We start from the raw sequence: 24,651 nt of genomic DNA on the forward strand, positions 1-24,651 counted from the left end.
AGACTATGACAAGACCCTTAATGATCTTATCTATTGTTAAGATCAACTTCCTGAAACTTTATGGACATTGACAATGGTGACACTGGAAATACAGAAAAAGCATTCTCTTCCCAATGGAAAGGGATCGGCCATAGTCAACTCGGTTGAACAAATGGTAAAGAGAAAAGCTAAGTCTGTGATAGTCCCGTGTACCATTATCAAAGGGTCCATATGTTTATATTGCCAAAGGAAGGGTCATTAGTTGCAAAGCTGCCAAGTTTACCTAAGGATGTTAAAGTCAATAAGATTGACTCTACTTCAGGTAAAAGTCCACAAATCTAACTCTGTTAAGTTTCTATTCTGAGATTCCTGATACATGTTGTGACTGGGTCACATGGTAATGTTTTAAGAATCAAAGAAAAGTAAAGGAACTTAAAGAAAGAATATGCTGAATCTGATCGCATAGATGGATTTCTATCGCGTAGTTTGAAGATCGGATTCTTGAGCTACTTCTTAGGAGTTATGAGATATTGCTAAGGAATAGACAACAACAAGTTTTCGTATGGATTGTAAGGATAAGTTTTTCCGCATAGTTTTAAAAATAAAAAGAAAATTTTGATTTTATTTATTTTAAAATATCCTTACAATGGCATTTGAGGAAAAATTGTTGCTTATACGATTCCATTAATAGCAAGAGTGGAAATATGAAATTGATTCTTTCATTTGTGGTAATGTCTAAATTTACCAAACAAGGAAAGATTCTCATCATCCAAAGTCTCAATTAGACCGGGACTTGGAATCATGCAAATTCTATAGCATGATGAATGAGAACTTTCAAGTATTGGAAAATTAAGACTAATTACTTATTCACATGAATGTGTGAGTCAAGTAATGGACTAAGGGGTCGAGTACATAGTCATGTGCACTGATTAAGTCCACCACAAAAGATATAAGGCTATTCGTCATATTTTACTAGAGTTCAGTAAATATGATTATACTTACAAGCTTAAGTGTAACTCTGAGACATTGGAAAAGGTTCCAATGCATGGCAGAGCGGATAAGAAGAATCAAGTTAGGCAGAAGGATAAAAGTTTCTCAAATCTGAAAAGATGGGAGAGTACTTTAGTATCAGTTTTGTGATCATCTTAATGATTAAGAAACCATATCAAAATCAGTTCTCTAAGGAAGTCTTAGTGCATTCTTATGACTAAGAAGAAGGGATCTTGAATTGTTGAAATGGTTAAATCAAGAAGATGAGTCATACTTCGTTCCAATACAAGTCTTAGAGTCATACTCCAAGATTGTAATTCGAGTGACATGTCCTTAAAGAAGGTTTAAAACACTTGACAAATGTAAGAGTAAAAGTTTTCTACTTTTGTACATTTGAAATTGGTAAGTTGTGATGTTTTGGATAAAAAAAAGACCAACTTAGGCCAATTGTGTGAAGTGTTTGTCTTGATTAGAATCCACACTATCTCTTGGATGTTTGACAAGGGAGTCTTATAGGTCAAGAGGACAGTGGGAGTCTTAAAGGTCTTGAAAGTCTCAAGAACTAATCAAGAATAAAACCTAAAGTTCTTCACTAGCACACGACTTAAGGTTTATAACCTATCGTGTTGACATATTCTGTGCCCATTCTAGTTAGAGTTGGCTTTGCATATGAGTTCTTAGAGTTCTCAATGTGTTGCACAACAACTTGGAAGCAATGGTAGGCCCTTGAGCTACCAGGTGGCAAGAAATTAAGAGTGAGTTCACTCCATATGAGTTTGGATTTGTCATTATCCTTGTCTTGTGACTATGGTTTTCACAATTCACATGGATAAGAACTCATACACCATTAAATCTAAGTGTCATAGAGTTTCTCTCCGATTCATGAAAATGATGGTGAGGAAACACTTCCACTAAGTAGATTTTAGCTAGATAGCAATTGTAATATTTGCATTCTCAAAGTCGTTAGTGGAGCGTGTGTGGTTTACCGGCACACTAACTTGGACTTGTGAGAAATGGCAAAGGTCAAAACGATCAAGACTATGATTACGGCATCCCTTTTCATAGTTCTTAAAAATTGTTTTGACACACCCATGAGCTATCTAAGGGAAGGTGTATGTTTTTGATAAAGTCTTATCAAAACAATCTAGTATCAGAAATCTGAACTTTGGTCAGAAAGTCAATAAAGTATTGATTTCTAGAAGTCGAGCTTTCTGAGTACATGTCAAAGCTAGTGGGAGCATAAGTGTTATGCTAATAATCATCATGTTAGTGGGAGCATGATAATTATGATAAGTATTGCAAGCTAGCAATGTTAATTATAGAAAACAAAAGGTTTCAACTGGGAAAAAGTTGTTTTGCTATAATTAAGGGAGAGGAAATTATACTTCATCTCAAATCTATAAGCTTAGATCGTGAGGTTTTAATCATTTAGTCAAGGATATATATGAATTTCATGTTGGAATGGCTCAACATAAGGAAATTCTGTATATGGGTCCATTATTTGCGTTCTTAAATTCGATTATGATTACGGCATCCCTTTTCATAATCTGAATTATGAGAACTTGGCAAATTGAAATGGAAATGTTATAGCAAAAGACTGGTTTAGTCTTTATGTGAGACATCATGAATCGTGTCCCATATGCTTCGGATATAGGACCGATTACATGTGCTATATTCATCCTTTCTAAAATTTTCCAAATGCCTGGGGCGTTAAGAATGGAAAAGGTTTAGAACTGGATATGACTAAAAGGATTAAACAATTGTCGAGGACAATCTAAGGTTTACCAAAGATTGGTTGCTCAAGGACAGTTGGAAGTATAGTGATAATTCTGGAAGGACCATATTGACATAATCAGTAAGGAGGCAACTCTTGTTCAGAAGTGATAGTCGAAATGGAATCTGGAAATGTTTCAAAGTTAGAATTTTTCAATCTGTGTAAGATTAAGGAAACTTAATGCAAGAAGGATGGTTCCAAGGACTTGATCTCCTTTGGAATGCTCTGTAATGATTGTTGTTAAGTCTTTCTGACTTTGTGCATAATCATTACAAGAGGATCGATGCATATAAGTTCAGAATCTAACAGATTTCAGTAAATGACATGAATTTGGAATTCTTGCATTTGCAGTAAGGATTTGGGAGTGTGAAAAGAGAATCATTGAAGTTATGTTCATTTGATCTAGTTCACAAAATAAAGATCATAGTCAAACATATTATGCATACTTGGTGTATGGCATGACTATTGTTTAGAAAACATAGTGTGCATGCTTGGAGCATGGGACAACTATTGTTTTAAATTCAAGAATAATGTTGATAGCTGAAACAATATACAATGAATAATGTGTAATCATATGGTGATAAATAAAAGGAGTTTTATTTATATTCATAAGTTCTGAGACCATATTGGATTCAATTATTATTGTGTTTCACTTTGCATGTTTTGACTTCCCGAATAAACTAGGTTATTCTTCCGGAATGACTAAGTTATTCAAACCATCCACAGTCGGTCATATGTTGGAAGTAGATATGAATTAAGACTGTCATGTGTTGGCTTGTAGAGGTCTAAGTTGTTGGACAAAGGGCTACAACACTCATGAGTGCTCATAAGTTCTGAGTATTAGATTCAACCCGCGCTCATTGGAATCACTTCATGGATTTTATCACGAGTGATCATGAGACGATAATATCTTATATTCTTCAAACCTAGAGATATGAGTTGTTACTATGAGTTGGTTGTACATTGATTGCACGAAACTGCATTTGGTAACTCGGTGCTATAAAACGTGTCTTTGTGTATGATTCAACAAGTAGTAGAACAAGCCATATGAGTCGAAGTTTATCCATTCCTTTTACCTTCGGGATAAAAGCGATATCTGTGGGCCCCTCGATGATTTGATGATGACAAATGGAAGTGCTCGGCCGGGCCAGGACTGATTTGATTTGTTCAATTAGTCAGTCGTCATAAATCGGAAATCGGGAAACAACTAATGGACAGAGAGAATGATTATAATCCATGTCTCAGTCCATATGATATCCAGAATGGAGGAATATATGATCCCTTATCTAATGGACAAGTCATTGACAAAGGTCAGAGTTCATCTACAAGGTCAGAGTTCGACAGAAGCTTTTGAGAGCTACGATTGCCAGTTGGTTCCTGAAGTCATACGCAATAATAGTTTTAGACTTATCCAAGTGGGAGACTGTTGGATTAATGTCTAAGTCCATAACTATAATTGGTAAGACTTGACCCGACCCGGCATGGTCCATTTGGGTTGCATGGCATCATGCACTTGGATAGACTATAATGAGAGAAATAAGACACTTATGGTTATTAATATATTATAAGTTCTAGTATATTAATAATAAGAATAATGAGATTATTTAATTAGTATTGATCAAGAATTAATCTAGAATTAATTAAGTGATCAAAAGAAGACTAATTAAATATATGGGTTGATTGTGTAAATCATTCATTCTTATATATGTGGGCTTGTGATCCAAGATTCCTTATGTTGGACTAAGTCCATGGGGTGACCCATGGATACTCCATGGAGGTTAAAATCCATGGAGCATAAGGAATGGGTAAAGTCATGGGTTACATGGTGTAACCCTAATAGCCACCATATAAAAGAAACCCATGGCTCAAGAAATCGGGACTAACACTATGTGTATGTATGAGGGCTAGACGATTTCATGTAGTGTTCTAATTTCTCTCTAAGTTATTCCAAGTGCTTATGGTGTTGTGTGAACCATTTGAGGTGTCACACTTGGGGCACTAAGCACTCAAGCTTCATGAAGACAAGCACTATCAAAGAGGTATGTATTCTATCTTGTTAATAAAAGAAAGTTTTTGTATGCTAGATTAGGATAATACCTTGGATGTTCATATTTGCATGTATAATAGAGAAAACATAGATCCATGGTATTTAGGGTTGCATGTACACTTAGGAGTGTTAGAATGCTCATAACCCAACAATATCTTCACTAAGGCACTGGATTCTCAAACAACTGCTTACATTATTGGAGAACTTGGAATGATTACCTTGTAATTAATTTTGCTGTTTAATTGTGCTAATGTTTGGTATTGTCTTATAAGCTGATGTACATTGTGCTGATGATGACATGCTGATGATATTTGCATACTGAGTACTTGGTTTGATCTCCCATCTTTCTCTCTTCTTCAAGTCTTCTAAACTAAAGTTGAATGATTCACTATACTAAACCATACACTGATAACAGCTTGAAACTCTTTGCCGATGGTTAGATCAAAACACCAAGATCTATCACACGAAACTATCCCCTCTTACCAATCTTACACTGATTCTGTGATTCAGCGTGACAAAACACACGCTGATGAGAGTCTAAAAATCTTTGCCGATGGTTAGATCAAAACACCAAGATCTATCACACGCAACTATCCCTTCTTACCAATCTTACACTGATTCTGTGATTCAATGTGCCAAAACACACGCTGATGAGAGTCTAAAAATCTTTGCCGATGGTTAGACCAAAACACCAAGGTTTATCACACGCAACAATCCTCTCTTTACCTTCTTCTCATTCAGTGTCTAATGATTCAGTAAGATAAACCACTCACTGATAAAGTCACAACACTCTGTGCCGATGGTTAGATAATGAAACTAGTATCTATCACACGCACCAATCTCCTTGCTAGCCTCAATTGAGAAAGTTGTACCTTGAATTGACGGAGATATACTTTTAGCATTTAATTTTTGTGACACTGATCTCAGCGCTTCCGCAAACACTGATTGACGTTTCATCTTCAGTCAACGACTCTTTTACCCAACGGCTACTTTTTATCTGACAGGTTGTTACGATACGCCGTTTTCTTTTAAAGAAGATAATCATTACCTTTTTGAAAAGCCCGTTTAATTCCATATTTAAACCTCTTCTCTCCCTATTTCAAACTTTCCTTCCACAATCTAACCTTCTTTCACCTATACTCAAAACCCTAAAACCCTAAAAACTCTCTAATGGCTGCCTCTTTGTTCACCTTCTCTTCTACTTCATGAAGGGTAATCCCTGCCCCAAACTCTCCTCCTCTCCCAATATACATCAAAGCCACCAACGTTGTGTTCAACCCTGATATTCCCGAGGTTCATCGAGGTCTTGGACTCGATGATTTTGCTAATTTCTTAGCCTCTTGCCGCCTTCGATACGCAATCAGTGACGTTCCATCAGAGTTCTTCCCTGAACAAGTTTGTGAGTTCCACTACACTGCAACTGTCAATGACGACAACAATGCCATTACCGAGACAATTGGCCGTGGAAGACATTCTGTCTTTATCACCGCAGAACTTCTCAGTGTTGCACTAAGGTTACCTATTTTTGAACCCTTTTCTGAACTTCTTTCTATTAAACGATGTCGACGATTATTTGATCAACTGGGATATGATCACTCAAAGGCTGGTGCTCAATCAGCTCTTATTTTGCACCAATGTATGACCCCAGGATGGAAATTCTTCACCGGTGCTCTGTGCAAGTGTGTGGGTCACAAGTCTCGAAGTGGTGATCAATTGAGTAATTATTAGAAACAAGTCGTCTGCTCACTTCTTCTCAACAAAAGACTTGATTATGGGGCCCTATTCTTTGATCAACTTGTTCAGCTTCTTCGTGCAAATGTACGCGCTGATCATGTTCCGTTTCCACGCTGGATTGCTCTTGTGTTCGACAAATTTTTCGCTGCAGACTACTTCTCACATTCTGGAAATCCCATCCAATGCCCTCACATGTCTGTTCGCATGTATCAAGATGATCCCCTGGATACTGAGATCGGAATCTCTGATAGGATGAGAGAATGGATTGCAAATCCATACACTGTTCCTTCTCTCACCGCTGACACTGATGAAGGAGGCGTTGATGGTAACCAAGTAGATCATGCCGGTCAAGAGGATGAACCACATGATGGTGGTCATTTCTCTCCTCAACTTTCTCATCATATCGTCTCGGTTGCTGATGTTCCCTCAGCTCAAAAGGATTCACTGAGTCAGGGGGAGCAACAATTTCAGGAGGAGCAACCATCCCAGGGGGAGCATCCATCTCAGGGGGAGAATCCACCCCAAGAGGACCAATATTCTCCGGTAATGCCTCCTAGCTCTCCAGCAGCTCCAGCTACTTCATTTGTTCAAATTCCGGCCTCAGCATTTACTGAACTTCTGACACTGACTCGGGACATGAGTCAGCGTCTTCTTCGCATTGAGGCTGATGTTCATCAGCTAAAGGAGGTTCTCCTGCATACTCCTCCCTCTAGTCCCCAATCTGATGATGCTCAAAAAGGGGGAGATACTGATGATGATGCTGATGCTGATGATAATGCTGATAATGAACCGAATGAGAGAGACACCGAACCTGTTGACAACACCACTGTTCAGCCTGAGTCACCAAAGCCAATGCATGAGTATTTATCAAATAATAACATAATGAGTCGCCAACACCACTGATGATGATGCTGATGCTGATGATAATGCTGATAATAAACCGAATGAGAGAGACACCGAACCTGTTGACAACACCACTGTTCAGCCTGAGTCACCAAAGCCAATGCAAGAGTCTGACTCTGCGGGGCATAATAGTCCAGCAGCTACTGAAAAGCTGGTTGAAGATAGTGAGCATGATGAAGAGCATGATGAACCAGATGATGAATGTCAAATACTGGATATGAACTTCATTAATCCTCTTATTCCAGTTCAAGAAGAAAGTTCAGATGACCTTGATAATGAATCTCAAAGTCCAGACATGAAATCAGTCGATCCTGTTGCTGATCCCATTATTCCAGTCCAAGGAGAAGATTCAGACATTGCTAGTGAAGAATCTCATCCGCTATCTCGAAAGCGTAAGGTAGCAGATACTGACTTGGCTCATTCTCAAACTGATACTTCTCTGCCTGGGAAGAAACCCAAGTCCATAGTCAGTATATCAAATCTTGTGGCTGAATGGAACATGTCTCCTCATCAAGTTAAGTAAATTCTTGATGAAGCTAATCAAGCTCAGCTTCTAAAGAACATTGCTCAAGCTGATGAATCTCTTATTCAGCACAAACTTCAGGCCAAAGGATCTTTTGAAGCTCAGATGCAGAAATTCCTAGAGTTTCATTCCAAATCTCAATCTTCTCAACCTTCTCCTAGCAGTATTAAGCCTAAGACTGACAGTGTTCTTGACCGGATCGATCGAAAGAGGTTTGAAGACGTTCTTAATCGATGAATGTGTGGTGATAAGATCATCAAAGTCAAAGCTTCCAAACCACGAAATGAGAAAATCCTTACGTTGCTGATCGCTCGTCAAGGTCCTCAGCATTCATACACTGAAGTTGTCAAGAGGGATGAGCTAATCAGGTATGGATATTCTAAATGGATGGAACTACTTGAATTAGCATCCAAGCAAACCTCAACTTACTCTTCGGAACTGACTTGTGCTCTTCATTTGCTGATCAAGAAAGTTCAGCGTTTGGATCTTGTTCCCAAAGAACGACCTCAACATCAAGGCCAAAGGTTATCTGTTCCTAGAACTCGAAGAACCAAGTTTCAAGTTGATGGTGAAGATGTATTGGTTTTAGACTTTGGTGCTGGTGGAATAAACAATTCTCTTCCTATCAGTGTTGATCCAGTTCAGCATAAGTTTATCTCAGCTCCTGAACACGGGATGTTCTATCTTGATAAAAACAGAAAGATGTGTTTTCAGCGAACTGCTGAGATTCCAAAGGCTCCAACCACTCATCTCGTTGGCTTAAGGCAAATGTGCATGAGTCATCAAGATCTCTCCGGAGAGTTTCACATCCTTATTGCCATGGAGCTGCTGAACAGAAGATAGGAGTTGTTGGATAGTCCTTACTGGCCAGTTAAAATAGAAGCTGAAGCTGAGTATGAAGAGTTCCTGTCCAGAGGTGTTTTAATTTAGTTTGTTTTGAACATCATCATATTGGGGGAGATTGTAAGGTCAAACCTTGAAATATGATAATGTTTAAAACAGACTCAGCATCAGCGTATATCTCAGTATCAACATCAGCGTGTTAGCAGCTCAGTTTGTAATAGTTTAGTTTATTCAGTGCGTTGTAACAGATCTTGTATTTATCTTGTTTCCATAGTTAGCCTAATTAGTTAGCTGGCGTATCCCTGATTTGTAGGGATTGTCTAGAATAGCAGTATATAATCTTTTGTATAGGTTTGTGAATGGTTACGCCTTTCACAAACCCTAATCGCTGCTTTGTGCACACGATAATCTCTTTGTGAGATTATCTTTCTTAGTGAAAGCTTTTCTTCGTGAATTCCTCTTATTCTTATTTTCAGTTATTGTTTGATAAATTGATTAATCTAAAGGCCTCTTCAATATATATATATATATATATATATATATATATATATATATATATATATATATATATATATATATATCCCTATTCTAATAAAAGAGTAGTTTTTAATCTCCTTTTGATATGTGTCACCATATTAAGCCTCATAATTAATGCAAATGTTATTTTTCTTTTGTCATGTTTCACCTTATTATGTCTTATAACTAATGCATACCATTTGTCAACATATTGGTTCTCAATTTCAAATTTCAAATTTTAAATTTCCCATTCACATTACATTAAATTAACAACATTACAATAAAAATTAAAATAAAATTAATATAAATTATAAAGTGATATAATTTTACATATTTATTTAAATCAATGATTATAATTTTATATAACTAAAAAACCTCTTAATTTATAATTTATTTAAAATAAGTTATTAATAATTTTAAATTTTAACTATTAAAGTTTAATTAATTTTATAACCGTGGTTCTTACGGGTTATAAACTAGTATATATATATATATATATATAGTCACACACACAGACACTAGATGTATGCCTGCACAAAGCAGCGATGACAAATAGTTTTTTTGGCGAATAGATTTCTTACAGAAATATAATTATTAGATTTTGTTATTTGTTATTATGTAATAAGAAAAATTACCACTTTTAATTAAAATATTTATGTTTACAACTTATATTTATATTGTATGTTTGTATATTTGATGTAAATTAATTATTGTAAATTAACTTATATTGATGAATTTAATATTTTAAAATTGTTATTTTACTACAAATTAATTTTTTAATTATCTTTTTTGATTCAGATCTTCAAAATTTTGGTAAGCATTAATGATTTTGTTATGTATAATTGATTTGTAAAAAAAAGTTTTTATGTTATGTCTCTTAAAATTCAAAATATGACTAATATATTTTATATATAGCATAATATATATATATATATATATATATATATATATATATATATATATATATATATATATATATATATATATAATCGTTAAAGTTTATTATTGATGTATGTGCGTGAATATAATGATGACTTTACCTATTTTGCTATTAAGCTTATAGTAATCAATATCAATTTGTTTAGCTGCACTAACCTTGTTATGATAACTTCAATACGTTCTACTTTTTCATACTTTTATGACAAACAAACTTTAGAATGTATATTGATAGCACATTGAAAAGTCGTAGCGTGTAAAGACCTAGTATAAAAGTCATATTTCATAAATTAGATGATGACATGCTTCCCATTTGCATTAAAAAAAACCCCCATTTATATTCCACAAATATAAGAATTATAATAATTAAATCGTTTCATAAAATTTATAGCATCTCTCGTAACAAGAACCTGTATGTGAAGCAATCGCTCCATACTCGTGGATGTTCTTGTTTTACATATATCAGACATCATCTATATAACATAATGACTAATCTAATTATTTTTGGAGTTTGTTACTGTTGTTGTTGTCATAAGTTTTAATTTTTAAGTTTCTTGTCATGGTCCAAAAATCATGTTTGGATAAGAATCTTGATCTATAAGTTTTATCAATCTTGTTATTATCAAAATATACTTAAAGATATTTTCTTGTCAATTTCTTTTTTTCTTTTAAAAAGATTTTTATTTGAATAGTCTTGAGTGTTAATGTGTTATGGATATTGGAGCATCAAAATCATTGTTGGTGTGCGTGATATTCTTCCATGCCTCTTCCAAGAGATGCAATTTTATTTTAAAGAAGGGGGCAAAAGGCAAAAAGGGCAAAGTGGGCATAAAGCTAAATGGGAGTTACCAACGATGCCCTTTAAAAAGCAAAAGGTTACCACCCGTGCCTGCACACATTCTCTCTTCCACTTTAATTTTTGTATACTTTTTGGTCAATTTATGGTTATATACAGGGGCATATTCGTCAATATAAAGATTATAACCACTTTGTTTTACCTTTATACCCTTCAAGTCTTTTTTTTTTCGCAATAAACAGAAGTAACATAATGTTTGAGAATAGTTTTATATTCGATTGTGAAGAAAAAGACATAAGGTAAGGGCTAGATTGTGATGGAAATTTTAAATATACGATATGTAAGAGAATGGAGAATGTCAAACCAAAAATCCACTCATAAGTCACAAGTGACAATGAATTTTGGAACTTTCCATGTATTGATTCGGTTTCATAATAATTTTAAAAAAGATTTAGTCCTAACAATCACTTTCAATCATTGTTCACATATATTCCACATAATTGGTCGTTGTTATGGTTAAAGACATAAATAAGAAGAGTTGACTGGTAAACATTAAAATTTATAAGCTAACCAATTAGAATTAATCACCTCAACCGATAGACTATTATCTCGGAGTCACTTTCTAACTAATTTTCGGAGATAAATGACTTAAATGAAAAATATTAAAATTATTAGTGATTTTTTTGGAAAATTTTGTAATCTCTTAACAGTGAAAGTTTAAAAAAAATTTAAGAGATTTTTTAAAAAAAAAAATTCTAAATTATTTATCTGGTTATAATAGGTTTTTATTACTCACGTGTTCTCGCTTTGATATATTAATAATAATTTAAAATTGCCAAATTATAAATATCATTATAAATTTATAAAGTGACCATGATAAGTTCGTACTTCTCAACTCATCGTTCTTTTTGCTTTTCTGTGGTGGACATAATGACAGATAATCTAATTAGTTAATTCACAATTACATAAGATCTTTAAGGGTTTTAGGAATAAACTTTAAATATAGTAGTTTTGATGAAGAGAAGATGATTAAATGGAAAAACAAAAAACATAGATGAATATAAAAAGAAGAAACTAGAGCTCCGACTTAGTCGGCGTTGGTAGGTTCCAGTGACATTGACTACGCTGGATCTTCTGGGGAGATGAGGGAGCGAGGCCAGCAGAGATCAAGAACTTGACACATCGGCTGTAGTAGCGTCAGGTGGACTAGGTGACGACCTCGGTTAGAGCTTGAGGCGGCGGCGGTGACGACTTTAATGGCTAAAACTAGATGCAAAGGTTGTAGGGAAGAACTTATGGTCTGGCGAAGTCGGTGCCGAAAGACATCGGAGAAGGCAGTAGAGGCTACGGCGACTGTTTATATTAAAAATGTTTTTTTTAGGAGGAAAAAGAGACGATGATATTTGAGAAGGGGAAAAAATTGCACATGGAAGACACCTCTGATGACTACTAGAGAAGGTCGTCGGAGGTAGAGGTCAACGACCAAGGGTTGTGGTAAGCAAAAGAGGATTTAACCTAAAATTCTGATACCATGATAAATAATAACTTGCTTGATTACTCAATTGATAATTACAAAGAAATATATAGAGAATACATAAACTCTAAGGGAGTTGGGCTTAAACCTTAACCCTACACACTAACACGTAATGGTTGCCTTTGAAGCTTTTGAAGCTGCCGATCCCAATGTGGAATGGTGTTCCCGCTAAATTCTTTGAAGTTGGCTCCCTCCCAATCCATCTTCCTTATTTCCTTCTTTAATTCCAACCCAAATCATGTTTTAGAAGTTAATTAGAACCCGTGGTAACACCTTTTTCTTTATCGTGAAGGTACGAACGGTGTTCTCATTGTTGCCAGAGTGTCATCTTGGTGTTAGCTTCTCAAAAAAAAAAAAAAAAAAAAAAAAAAAAAAAAAAATAAAAACCCAAACCTGAATTAAAGAAATAAGGTTGGGTTTAATATGGTCTAAAAGAAAATTCAGATTAACCCAAAAACCCGAAAGTTATGTTTCTTTGAAACGGAAAATCTAACATATTCCTAAACTACACCTTAAATTCACCTATGTCTACGACGAGACTTGAACCCTCAACCTTAAGAAATGAGGGCAACAACGAATACCGCCGAGCTAGAAACCCTTAACCCAAAAGTTATGTAGGTTTGGATTTTGACTCTACACATACTACTTTGTAGAGTACCATGTCTGACTAACAAATCCATATATTAACCCATTTTACCGATTTACAATTTACATCCCTACATGTCTTAACTTGAATTTTTATATTGAACTTTTTAACTATTTTAAATACTCGTTTGATTAAACGAACAAGTAAATTCACAAACAAATCCTCATATTGAACTTTTTTATCAGCTTAAATACTCCTAATAACATTTATTGCATTTTGCAAGTCATTTTACATTTTAATCCGATAAACCCGATTTTAATAACCTGAAACCCGATTAACTTGAACACGGCTAACCCAATATCTTAATAGGGTTGAGTTTCAGATGAATTTAAGAAAAAAAAAAACCTCGACTCACCTGATAGGGTTGACCCGATTAAAAGCCTTACTTGAAGCAACAACACGTGAATTTTAGTTCCAATCTATTCTAAGATGGCTTACTTTAACTATTCTAAGAGGGTATACTTCAACATTAAGTATATTTAATCCATAACAAATTCATGTATATCACACGGACTCACGTAGTCAACGTCTCAACTATTCTAATTAATTAACTTGTTTTAGGTCGTATTTGACATAGTAGCTAAAAACTAATTTTTAGCTTATAAATTACTTTATAACTAATCAATAACTTATAAACTATTTTATAAACTACAATAAATTACTCTTATGGTTTTACCTATAGAAATCAAATATCCTTCTATTTTTTTCACCTATAATTTTCCTATAAACTTCATATTGTGCCACTTATCATATTTAAAATAGAATTAATAATTTTTTTATTATACTTATCATTGTCTAAAAATGATAGGAGGATGAATAGGTCCAATAGAAATAACAAGTAGGAGAATATTTAACTAGCCTTTTACCAAAGGGAAAATGACTCTTGAGGGTAATTAACTTTTGCGTTTGTATTCATTTGGACCCTTTCCTTTTTTTTTTGCATTCAATATACCATCGAATTTGTTGTTTGTGTTCACCATAACCCTTTTGACCGGCTTTTGACCTGTGATAGCCGGTCAAAGGGTTATGGTAAGCACAAACAACAAGTTCGATGATATATTGAGTAGAAAAAAAAGGAAAGAGACCAAATGAGAACGAACTCAACAATTGGTTACCCTCCCGATTCATTTTCCCTTTACTCATTTACAGCAAATCTCACGTCATCTCCTACTGATATTAATGACTTTATGAGATTCATTCTTGCTTTTCTTCAAAACATAACCCACAAAAGTGTTATAAATATGGCTCAATTTCTAGTGATGCATATTTATTAGCAATATTAATTTATGTTAATAAATTGGGTGCATTAAGTAACTGCAAGGCAGTTACATAGAGAAATTAAATACCCTCCTACTATTTCTTCCTACAAATCCTCCTACCCAATTGAATAGTGACATGTGTATCATTTAATGTTGATTTAATGATATTTTAATATATTAATATGACATATGTCATCATTTAATTAGATAGGAGGATTTGTAGGTACAAAAGTAGGAGGATATTTAATTTCTCAGTTACATATTGAGGGTTAAAGATACGTGTGATAGTAATCTAAATGAGTGTGCAGAAAATTAAGTATGTGTGTGTTTTGAGTGAACTTTTGTAACCTCCACAATTTGATAATAAATGGTGTCCCTGTTGCTTTGTGGATGTAGGCTTATCAAAAGCTAAGCCACGTAAATCATTGTCTTTTTACTGTTTTTCACTTGCCGTGATTTTGATATTGTTGTGTTCCTCTGTTTTGGGTTAATTTTAGAGTGTTATGAAACTTGATCATTTAACAAAAATAACATTATTCATACTTGTACAACTTTGTAATGCACTTGAATATTTATTAGGGGAATCTTGAATAAGCAGACACATTTCGTGACTACATTTACATTTCCAATCAAATGATTTATCGTATCATGGATTCTAGACAAGTCTACAAACGAATGGAATCACAAGTGCTGTGATTTTTGAGTTTACTTAGCTTTAAGATCGAATTCATGGGATAAGATACAACATCAATATGTACAATATCATTCTGCTTTTGTAGACACATCATCATAATATACCTTGAGGTAAACATTTATGCTGATAAATATACATCTCATACACAGTCATATCCTTTTACAGAAAGGTGTTGACAGCTAATCACAGTAAGCATAACATAGACCATGTTTTAACAAGGTTACCTCTTTGAAACGCTCTTCATATACGTTATAGCCAAAGAAAGTTGCAGTCTTTGATAATTTTGCAACTCTAATTTCATTTAACTTTTCGGGGAAAATGACTCAGGAGGGTAACCAACTGTTGAGTTTATTCTCATTTGGTTCCTTTCCTTTTTTTGTACTCAATATACCATCGAACTTGTTGTTTGTGTTCACCATAACCCTTTGACCGAATATCATAGGTCAAAAGACGGTCAAAAAGGTTATGGTGAACGCAAACAACAAGATCGTTGGTATATTGAATACAAAAAAAAAGGACCAAATGAGTACAAACGTAAAAGTTAATTATTCTCAAGAGTCATTTTCCCTTTCCCAAATGCTAAGATAGATTGTTTTGCCAAATAGGGCTTTAATGTATCATTAACTTTTATGATGCTAATTTCTAAAACTTAGATTATTTATATAAGACACTTAAGAATATATATATATATATATATATATATATATATATATATATATATATATATATATATATATATATATATATATATATATATATATATCAAATTTCTTTTGTTTCAGTATTTCATAATTTTATGATTCCTATACCAAATATTCAAAAACAAAAATACACTAACATGTATTTACGATATTGATTGCTAACAACGATTTTATTCTAGTTGTAGATTCAATTTAAGTTTCATAAACTATATAATCAAGATTACACCAAAATTCTCTCATACTAGTTTGATCACGATTCTTAACAAGTAATTCCTTTAGTATCAAAGTGGGTCGGGTTGTCCTAGCAACAACTTTTTATCTTTTGTTGAATTCAAATAATGGTTAATTTTTTAAGTATAATTACATGAGAGTAAAACAATTTTTGAAATTATTTAAAAATACATTTTAGTAATCGAAAAAGTTGTTAACAGACTTGCATAGTAATCGAAAACTTAGAGTTTACTCCCTGAACAATAATCAAACATACAAAATAACAACAAATTTTCAGTCAGCACTTATTCCAATTTAAAAGGCATGCATAATTATTATGTACTATCATCGGGAGTTGATAGGAAAAAAAAATCATTTATTCATAACACCTCTTTCAACATACCAACACTTTCTTTAGACAAATATTGTATATAATGGAATTATGGACAACATTTTAGCAATACAAAGAAAAAAGATTAGCCTGTCATTTTAGATCAAAATTGTTATGAGCCAAGCCTAAGTTTAATAAGCCTACAAATAAAATAAGTACCGAAACCCAATCCTATCAAATCCTTGAGCCCTCTGTGGTCTTTGTATATGCCCAAACATTATTTCACAATTTCCTAAATTAACCCCAAAAGTTACATGATTCAACTGTATGCGGTGACTTCAAGTCTAACTAGACGTGACAATGGAGCGGGTTTGGAGCGAATTGATTTTGACCCAAATCCTTTTAACAAATTTCAAAATGTGATCCAAACTCGCTCCGTAACCCGCAGGGTTTTAAATAATCAGATCCATACCCTTATCCACTGAACCAACAAATATCCAAACCCGCCCCGTAACCCAAAGGTTTTTTAAATAATCAAACACATTTTAATTAATTCCTAAAATAAAATTTCTTAAATAAAAAAATATATACTATATCTTAATACTTAAAATAGCATTTTTTAAATAAAAAAATTGAGTTAGAAAAGGACATTACATACTCCAAGAATTTCAATCGGAATTAAAAATCACTATTGCAACAAATTTTAATTGATTTATGACTGTCGGTTGTAGTGATAGCGAATAACAATTGCAACTTTTTTCATGTTAGAAAATGATTTATTGAATTAGAAATGGATATGACGATTTCTTGATGAATATAAATTGAATGACATTATGATTCTTGATAGAAATCTTTAAGTTTAGAAACCGACTTATCGATTCCTATGTAAAAGCATTTTTTCTTGGCCTTTGCCCTTTGGACTTTTGATTGGAATTAAAATTAAACGTTAAGAAGTATAAAATATAACTCTACAATTTATATGGGGCGGGTTATAAATGGAGCGGATCGGTGATGATCCATACCCGATCCATTTAATAAAAGGGTTAGCGGGTATGGATCGTTAACGGGTAAACGAATCAAAAACTACGCTCCAAACCCATATAATTCTTACGAGTTTGGATTGGATTAGGATCAAAACCCGCTCCATTGCCAGGTCTAAGTCTAACCACACGAGTTTTATTCTCGGAAGAGCACTTTTTTTAAGGATATCATTGGCAAACCAGCTAGAAGACGAAGATCCTTACTTTTTATTTGTATATGAGTTTTTGACAAAAATAGTTTGATTTCTTGAAACGTGTAAATTACACAAAACGATGACAACCATGATTTGGATAATGTTTATTAAGGGTAATCTAGTAGATGTGTTATAATAAAGATAAACATTTTTAAACCCTATGTAGCTTTTGAAATTCATAGTTTTTTTTTTGTTTAAAAATAAAATCTTGAGTAAACTACACGAATGGTCTATCTGGATTAGGATATTTGCTTGTTTGGTACCTAGCTCTTTCTTGTTTAACTTGGATCGTCCCCTATGACTTTGAGTTTGTTTTGATATTGGTCCCCAATCAAGTAGAACGACTATTATTCCTTTTACTGATATTTTTAAATTCCCTTTCAATATTTTTGTTATTATTATATAGATAAATTACTAATGGACCCCACCTATATACTTTCCGTCTTTCCCTTCCACTTTCACGTATCAGAACGTTTGAACCCTCATCTTGATGGAAAACAAAACCTAACACCTTCCTTTATCGCACTCTCCCATTGGAAACCTCTCTTTAACCCCTCATCCCTCTTCACTGCCCACCTGCATCTCTCTCCCCCTTTATACTTTTCATCCATAAACATTACAAATACATGGACTTGATCAGAGGGGAGATCCATTTGTGACTTTAAATCGAGTGGTAATAAGTAGATACTAACAAACATTTGATGTGGATGAGGACTTGATTTTTCAAGTTGAAGGTTTTAAATCAATTTGGTGGGTGGGTAGAAGTAAGATTCTTAAATCTATACATATATGTTAGCTCTCACTTAAGTTTCGTATTTGCCTTGTGCTTTAACGTTTAGTGGTTATTTGTTTGTTGCATAATTTTATGTTGTTATGGTAATGGAATGATTATTATTCTGGGGGTCATGGTGGATACCGACGACAAGGATAAGGGGGGTGAGGTGGGGTCTATTAGTAATATTTTTATATAATAGTAATAAAATAATATAAAAATAATTAAAAATATCATTAAAGGCAATATAGTCATTTATTTTATATTGATTAGAAACCAAAATTGAAACAAATCCAAACCACATGGACATACCAAGTTAAAACGAAGAGTTAGAGATTAAATGTGTAAATTACTAGTCTGAGTTAAAAAGAAGAGTTAAGGATCAAATATGCAAACTACTGGAAACCATAGGGACCATTAGTGTAATTTACTCTAAAAGTTTTTAGCCGGTGCTTCCAAACATGTTTTTGACAAAATTGCAAAAATGGTGCGTATGGTATGTATTTTTTGGGGGTTTTAGTTCAAACCCCGACTTTTTTGGATTAGTGGTCCTTTTGAGCTAGTTTCGTTGCGGATTTGGTCCCTTGGTAAACTGAAATGACTGTAATGCTCTTAGGATTTATTTTTTTTATTTTTTTCTATTTAATTTAAATAAAAAAGAAAATAATTAATTAATTTGGGTCTCTCTCTCTCTCTCTCTCTCTCTCTCTCTCTCTCTCTCTCTCTCTCTCTCTCTCTCTCTCTCTCTCTCTCTTACTAGCCACACCTTTCAGTGAAGCTACCACCAAACACCATCATCGGTTTCTATTATTCATCTTTTTTCCCCTTTCACCAAATATCATATCCAGATCTAAAGAACACCCAAAAACAAAAATCGTATCCAGATCTGATGAACCCAAAGCAAAAATCATATCAATTTTGATTTTGTTCTTGAAGAGAAGAAAGAGAGTTCGATTTCACACACCCGCATACAACTACGATTTCATCTGAAGAGAGAGAAAAGAACTCAAGAACATACCAACATATCTGGAACCACAATTTCATATATGCTTAAGTTTTTAGATTCAAGTTCCTATTTGATTTCGTGGTTTATTCTTGAAAGTTAAAAGTAAGAAAACCCAACCCCACATAACTGCAACTATCGATTTGTGTGTGTGTGTGCGAGTTCGTTTATGAACAAAAAAAACCATGATTCACCTGAAGAAGAAGAAAATATGGTGATACAAGTGTGAGTTCTTTGAAGACGAAGACGGAAGGGTTTTTTTTTTTTTTTTTTTTTTTTTTTTTTTTAGTATCTGTTGAGAGATGAGAAGGAGGGGATGAGTAATGATTTTGTGTGTTTCTTATCTGTTACAATGTTAGATACACAGGTATGTGTGAACATTCATGTGACCAACCTAGGATTTAAACAGATACGAGATGAACAAATTTGAGAATGGTTTTTCAGATCCATAAACGGGGAGGGAGAGTCTTCAGATCTGGCGATGGATGTGAAGTGGTAGAAAAAATTTAGGTGGAGATGGAAGTAGCAAACGGTGGTGGTGGTGGCGGAAGATGTTCTTGAGTTCATGAAAATGTTCTTGACGTGATGAAGATGTTCGAGAGAGAGAGAGAGAGAGAGAGAGAGAGAGAGAGAGAGAGAGAGAGAGAGAGAGAGAGAGAGAGAGAGAGGCCCTCCATTATTTTTTAAATGTTAAAAATAAATAAATAAATACTAAATTAAAAAAAAAATAAAAGAAAAATGAAAAATAAATACCCCAAGGATATTATAGTCATTTCAATTTTCGAAGGGACTATTTTCACATACAAACTAGTCCAAAAGGACCATGAAACCAAAAAGGTCGTGGTTTGAACTAAAACCCCAAAAAAATACATACCACACAGATCATTTTTGTAGTTTTGTCTTTTTTTTTTTTTTTTTGAAGCAAAAACAAGCAGCCAAACACGTCCTCAATCTAGACCGAATAACTTAATGGATTAAGCTAATAAAACTGATTTAACATATTAAGACACCAACACTTAACCTATTTGTTCTTTTTTTTCTTAACAAAATGATTTAATATATTAAGACAACAAAACTAATTTAATATATTAAGACACCAAATACTTACCCTTGCTGGATTTAATATATTAATGCTACAAAAAACTGATTTAATACATTAAGACAAGTAAAGTGATTTAATATATTAAGACACCAACACTTAACTTATCCTTAACGGATTTATAAATTTGTTAATATTGATAAATACTATGAATTTTTCATAGAATAAAACCATAAAATGCCATTTAGTCTCATTCAAAAAATTTATTCACTTCTAAAAAGAAAAAGTCCTTATTAATACAACTTAATTCATATAGTAAGCCACTTTTATACCCACGCAACTTTAGGTTGGTTTGATTAAACAAAAGTATTTATTACCAAATAATTCCAACCTATTGATGATTTCGTAGAATGTAGAGTTCATTAAGAGGATTTTGATTCGTTCTTTTTATCAAATGTGCCGAATACCGATTTAGTGGTGACATCTAAATGGTTCCATTTTGACTTAACATGTGATGAACTTAATACGATATGCTTTATATAACTACTTTTCTTACTCATAAAGAATGACTTATTGAAAAGGATTGGAAAATAAGATTATCCCCATAAATACTTTTAAACATTATTTATCCAAGACTTCACTTTATCAATACAACACTTACTAAAAAAAATCAAAAACAAAAACCTTACAACACTTGTTCAAAATCGAGCATTACACTGCTAAGACTCGATACATCCATCATCCTCCACCTTCACCTTCGGCCTACAACAACCATTTTTCACAACGCCCGCCACATCATCACCCTCCACTTTCACTTTCGTTCCACAACAACCCCTTTTCAAATCTTCATTCTTCCCAATTCTCTCGAGAAACTCCATGTTTTCTTTCCACACTTCACCATTAGAATACACTTCTTTCTTCCATATAGGAACCGATGCTTTAAGCTCATCAATCACAAACTTACAAGCATCCAATGCATCAACCCGATGAACAGAAGAAATGGCAACAAACACACTTGTCTCCCCAACAGAAACGGGGCCCAATCTGTGGGCCACAGCAATGGAATTTAAATTCCATTTGGATCTTGCGGATGAACAAATGGAATTGAGACAACGGATGGCCATTGGGACATACGCTTCGTATCTTAGTTCAATGACCGTTTTGCCCTCAAATGTGTCACGGGTGTTCCCGTAGAATGTGGCTATGGCCCCACATTGAGGGGCGTGGACGTAATTTGTGTACTTGTTGATGTCGATTGGGTGGTTTTCTTCCAAGATTTCTATTAAGTTGTTCTCGTGTTCATTCGCCATTTCTTTTTTTTCTTCACAAATGCTCTTTGGGTTTCTGAGAAAGTCAAGAGATTATGATATAAGGGTCAATGGCATATAAAAAAGAGATTAGTGATTTGGATGAGAAGGGCAATTTCGTCTTTTTTACGGACCAGAGATTAGGAGGGAATTGCCATGTGACAATGTTCATGTGTAATGGAATTAGAATATGAAGGAATTGTATTACTTTTTGGTTTGAACAGGGTAAAAGAAACAAAGGGTAACTTTAAATCAAAAACCAAATAACCCAAAGAAAAGAAGAGAATTTTGATTCCACACAACAGAAACCTAATTCAAATTAGGGTTCATTTTGTTCATCACCTTCAGTCCAACGAAGGCAATAAAAAATTAAGATCAAAGATCAAATTGGGACTTATCTTATGGGAAAACCATGAAAGAACACGATTTCCTTCACGGATGCGTCAAAACCCTAATCAAAGCTATGGCAGGAACAGGAAGTTCATTAACGATAATTAAAATTGCATACAGAATAAAGATAAGAGAGCTTACTGGATGTGAGTGAGAGTGAGATAGCCGCCGGAGATGTAGGCCACACGGAGAGGGCAAAACAGGTGTCCGACGGTAGTTAACAGCGAACGCAGAGCAGGGTAGTGGTGGCGAGCTTCGGCGGTGGTGGTGAGAGCCTGTTCGGTTTCAACTATGAAATAAGGACAATTTTAAGAAGGAGAGGAGGGAAAGCAGGTGGCAGGATATAAATGGTAAGACAGAGTAATTTGAAGCAAGAAGAGCAGTAATCACTAGCAACAAAAGGATGAAAAACCGAAATCGATAAGAATAGAATATTGAAATCTCGTATTATACCTCTGGGAGCTTTCAAATGATCATGCTGGCTTCCAGTTGATCGGAAGAATCAGACAGAAACCCTTCAGGATTACAGCTTGACACGAAGATATCCCAACCATTTGTCAACTGTGTGGGTGTGAGAGAGAGAATCTGTTTCTGCTGTTATGTGGTTTGGGCTTATGTGATAAACGAGTAGCATTAAAAAGTTAAGCCCATGTTAATATCCACTATCTCAACTAAAATAAATGTTTGAGTCAACATAGTTAAATCCGGTTTAAGACAAAATCGATTCTACCGCCATTTAGGAAAAACTGCTTTTGTGCGGTCTCTTTTTTTTTTTTTTTTCGGATGATGGTGAGTGGCAATGTCTGGTTCAACTAAGGAGTAGGTCGTCCTATCTGATAGAGCGGGTAATGCTCAAATTATTTTTTTCGTATTTGGGGTTGACGTTGAGAAAGACTAAAGACAGGAGAGCACGCACATACATCCTCGGGAAAGCACTAATGAACTACGCCATCTCTGACACTTATGCGGTGAGATACCAACCATTTGATATCGCCCACAAAGCTAAGAGGCCACTGACACCGAACAATACCCATAAAGAACGCTAACCACCACCGCTAAAGGAGAACTCTTTCGGCAAAGAATTTTACCAAAAATCCCGATTCGAATCATTATGCTCGATAAAAGTTTCTAATGCAATATCTTCAATCAGATCTGTACGAGTGATAGGAAGAAGTCAGCTAGTTGCCATCCGCTCTGTCCCAATCTCCGGTCAATGATTGAGTCCGAACTCACCTAAAACGGCGTAGAAGGACAAGGGCTCCTTCCTTCTCACCGCGTCCTTCCTTATGTGTCAGAGATATAAAGCGAGTGCACTGGAAAAGAACGGGAACTGGTTCGATCTATTCTATGTCGAAGCATCCGAAGCATAACTGCACACTCACACGATCTTTGCCGATAGATAGGAGCATTTGGTTCAAACCGGTTCAATGCAAAAAAAATGTTGATCCTATGTGAACCGGTTCGGACTGGATCAAACCCGGTTTTATAAAATAGAAATTTGAGCTTTTGTACTTGGTTCTCTCGGTAATTAGCCCAACACACAAAAACCGATTTGTAATTCCTTTTTATTTCTAAAGTCCACTTCTTTTGAAGCACCTTCCTTGTTTGGTGCAGGAGAAATAAAAAATGAAGGTAGTTAACGAAGCTTGATTGTATGAAGAGAGGACTCCTTTTGTGAAGGAAGAGTTTAACAAAAAGACACAAGTTGTTTCCATACATCCGGACAAACCCAATTCTAACATTTCGGAGACCTTGTGCAATACGAAAAGTGGTAGAGTTCTCCAAACAAACTCGAGAGTTTCCATACATCCGGACAGACTCGAGAAGACGCTAGATCATACAAGAGTAGTCTGGAAGACCTTGGAACGTCCTAGAGCTCTCTAGGACAAGATAACATATATTAGAATATTTTAGAACCTTGTGAAAATAAAGAAGAGTATAGTAGAACGATCTAGAAAAATCAAGAAAGATTGGGATCTAGACACTTCCATTTGAGGAGGTGTAAGAACCCTATAAATAGAGGTAGGGTCATTTATAGCAAACCATCAAAGTTGCCTTGTAATCTCTCAAGTTATTGTAATACAAATTTCTCTTTTATTTGAAGTACTCTTAAACTTTAGTCTATTGCTTTCCAATTTCGTTAGTACATCTTAGATCATCGAAGTAGCCTGACTTAGTCGAAGAAAAACTAAGTGGCACAAGAGATAGACTAGTCGCAAGAGTCATCCTGTGACAAGCTGCTCCAGACCACGTTGTAAACTAACAAGATATTGAACGCCTATATCTGCAAGAAGCCATCTCGTCCAAACAATCTCACAAGTAGCGATAGACATGGCTCGATAATCAGATTATGTAGAAGATTGAGAGACAACATCTTGTTTCTTGCTTTTCCATGATATCAATGAATCTCCAAGAAAAATACAATACCCAGTAGTGGACATACGATCATAAATATTACTATCCAAATTTGCATCACTATAGGCACGCGAC

The 24,651-nt window shown here is 34.5% G+C and overlaps 1 protein-coding gene across 2 annotated transcripts; it reads right to left on the reverse strand.

Annotated features, from left to right (window-relative positions):
• Positions 1-21,047: 21,047 nt before the first annotated feature.
• Positions 21,048-22,766, reverse strand: LOC144998286 (molybdopterin biosynthesis MoaE family protein). 2 transcript variants are annotated; one of them, XM_078958081.1, is made up of 3 exons: positions 22,615-22,766; positions 22,303-22,436; positions 21,048-21,808 (listed from the first exon to the last, which is right to left on the reverse strand). In XM_078958081.1, exon 3 carries the CDS (start codon positions 21,772-21,774, stop codon positions 21,184-21,186), a length of 591 nt encoding a protein of 196 aa, XP_078814207.1. In that variant the 5' UTR covers positions 21,775-21,808; positions 22,303-22,436; positions 22,615-22,766; the 3' UTR covers positions 21,048-21,183. The 2 variants fall into 2 exon arrangements, with proteins under 2 accessions (XP_078814207.1, XP_078814206.1); XM_078958080.1 differs by having other exon boundaries at positions 22,303-22,450.
• Positions 22,767-24,651: the final 1,885 nt, after the last annotated feature.

This window comes from Lactuca saligna, chromosome 5, assembly GCF_052625555.1.
Source record: "Lactuca saligna cultivar CGN05327 chromosome 5, ASM5262555v1, whole genome shotgun sequence".
In the NCBI taxonomy this organism is placed as follows: Eukaryota; Viridiplantae; Streptophyta; class Magnoliopsida; order Asterales; family Asteraceae; genus Lactuca; species Lactuca saligna.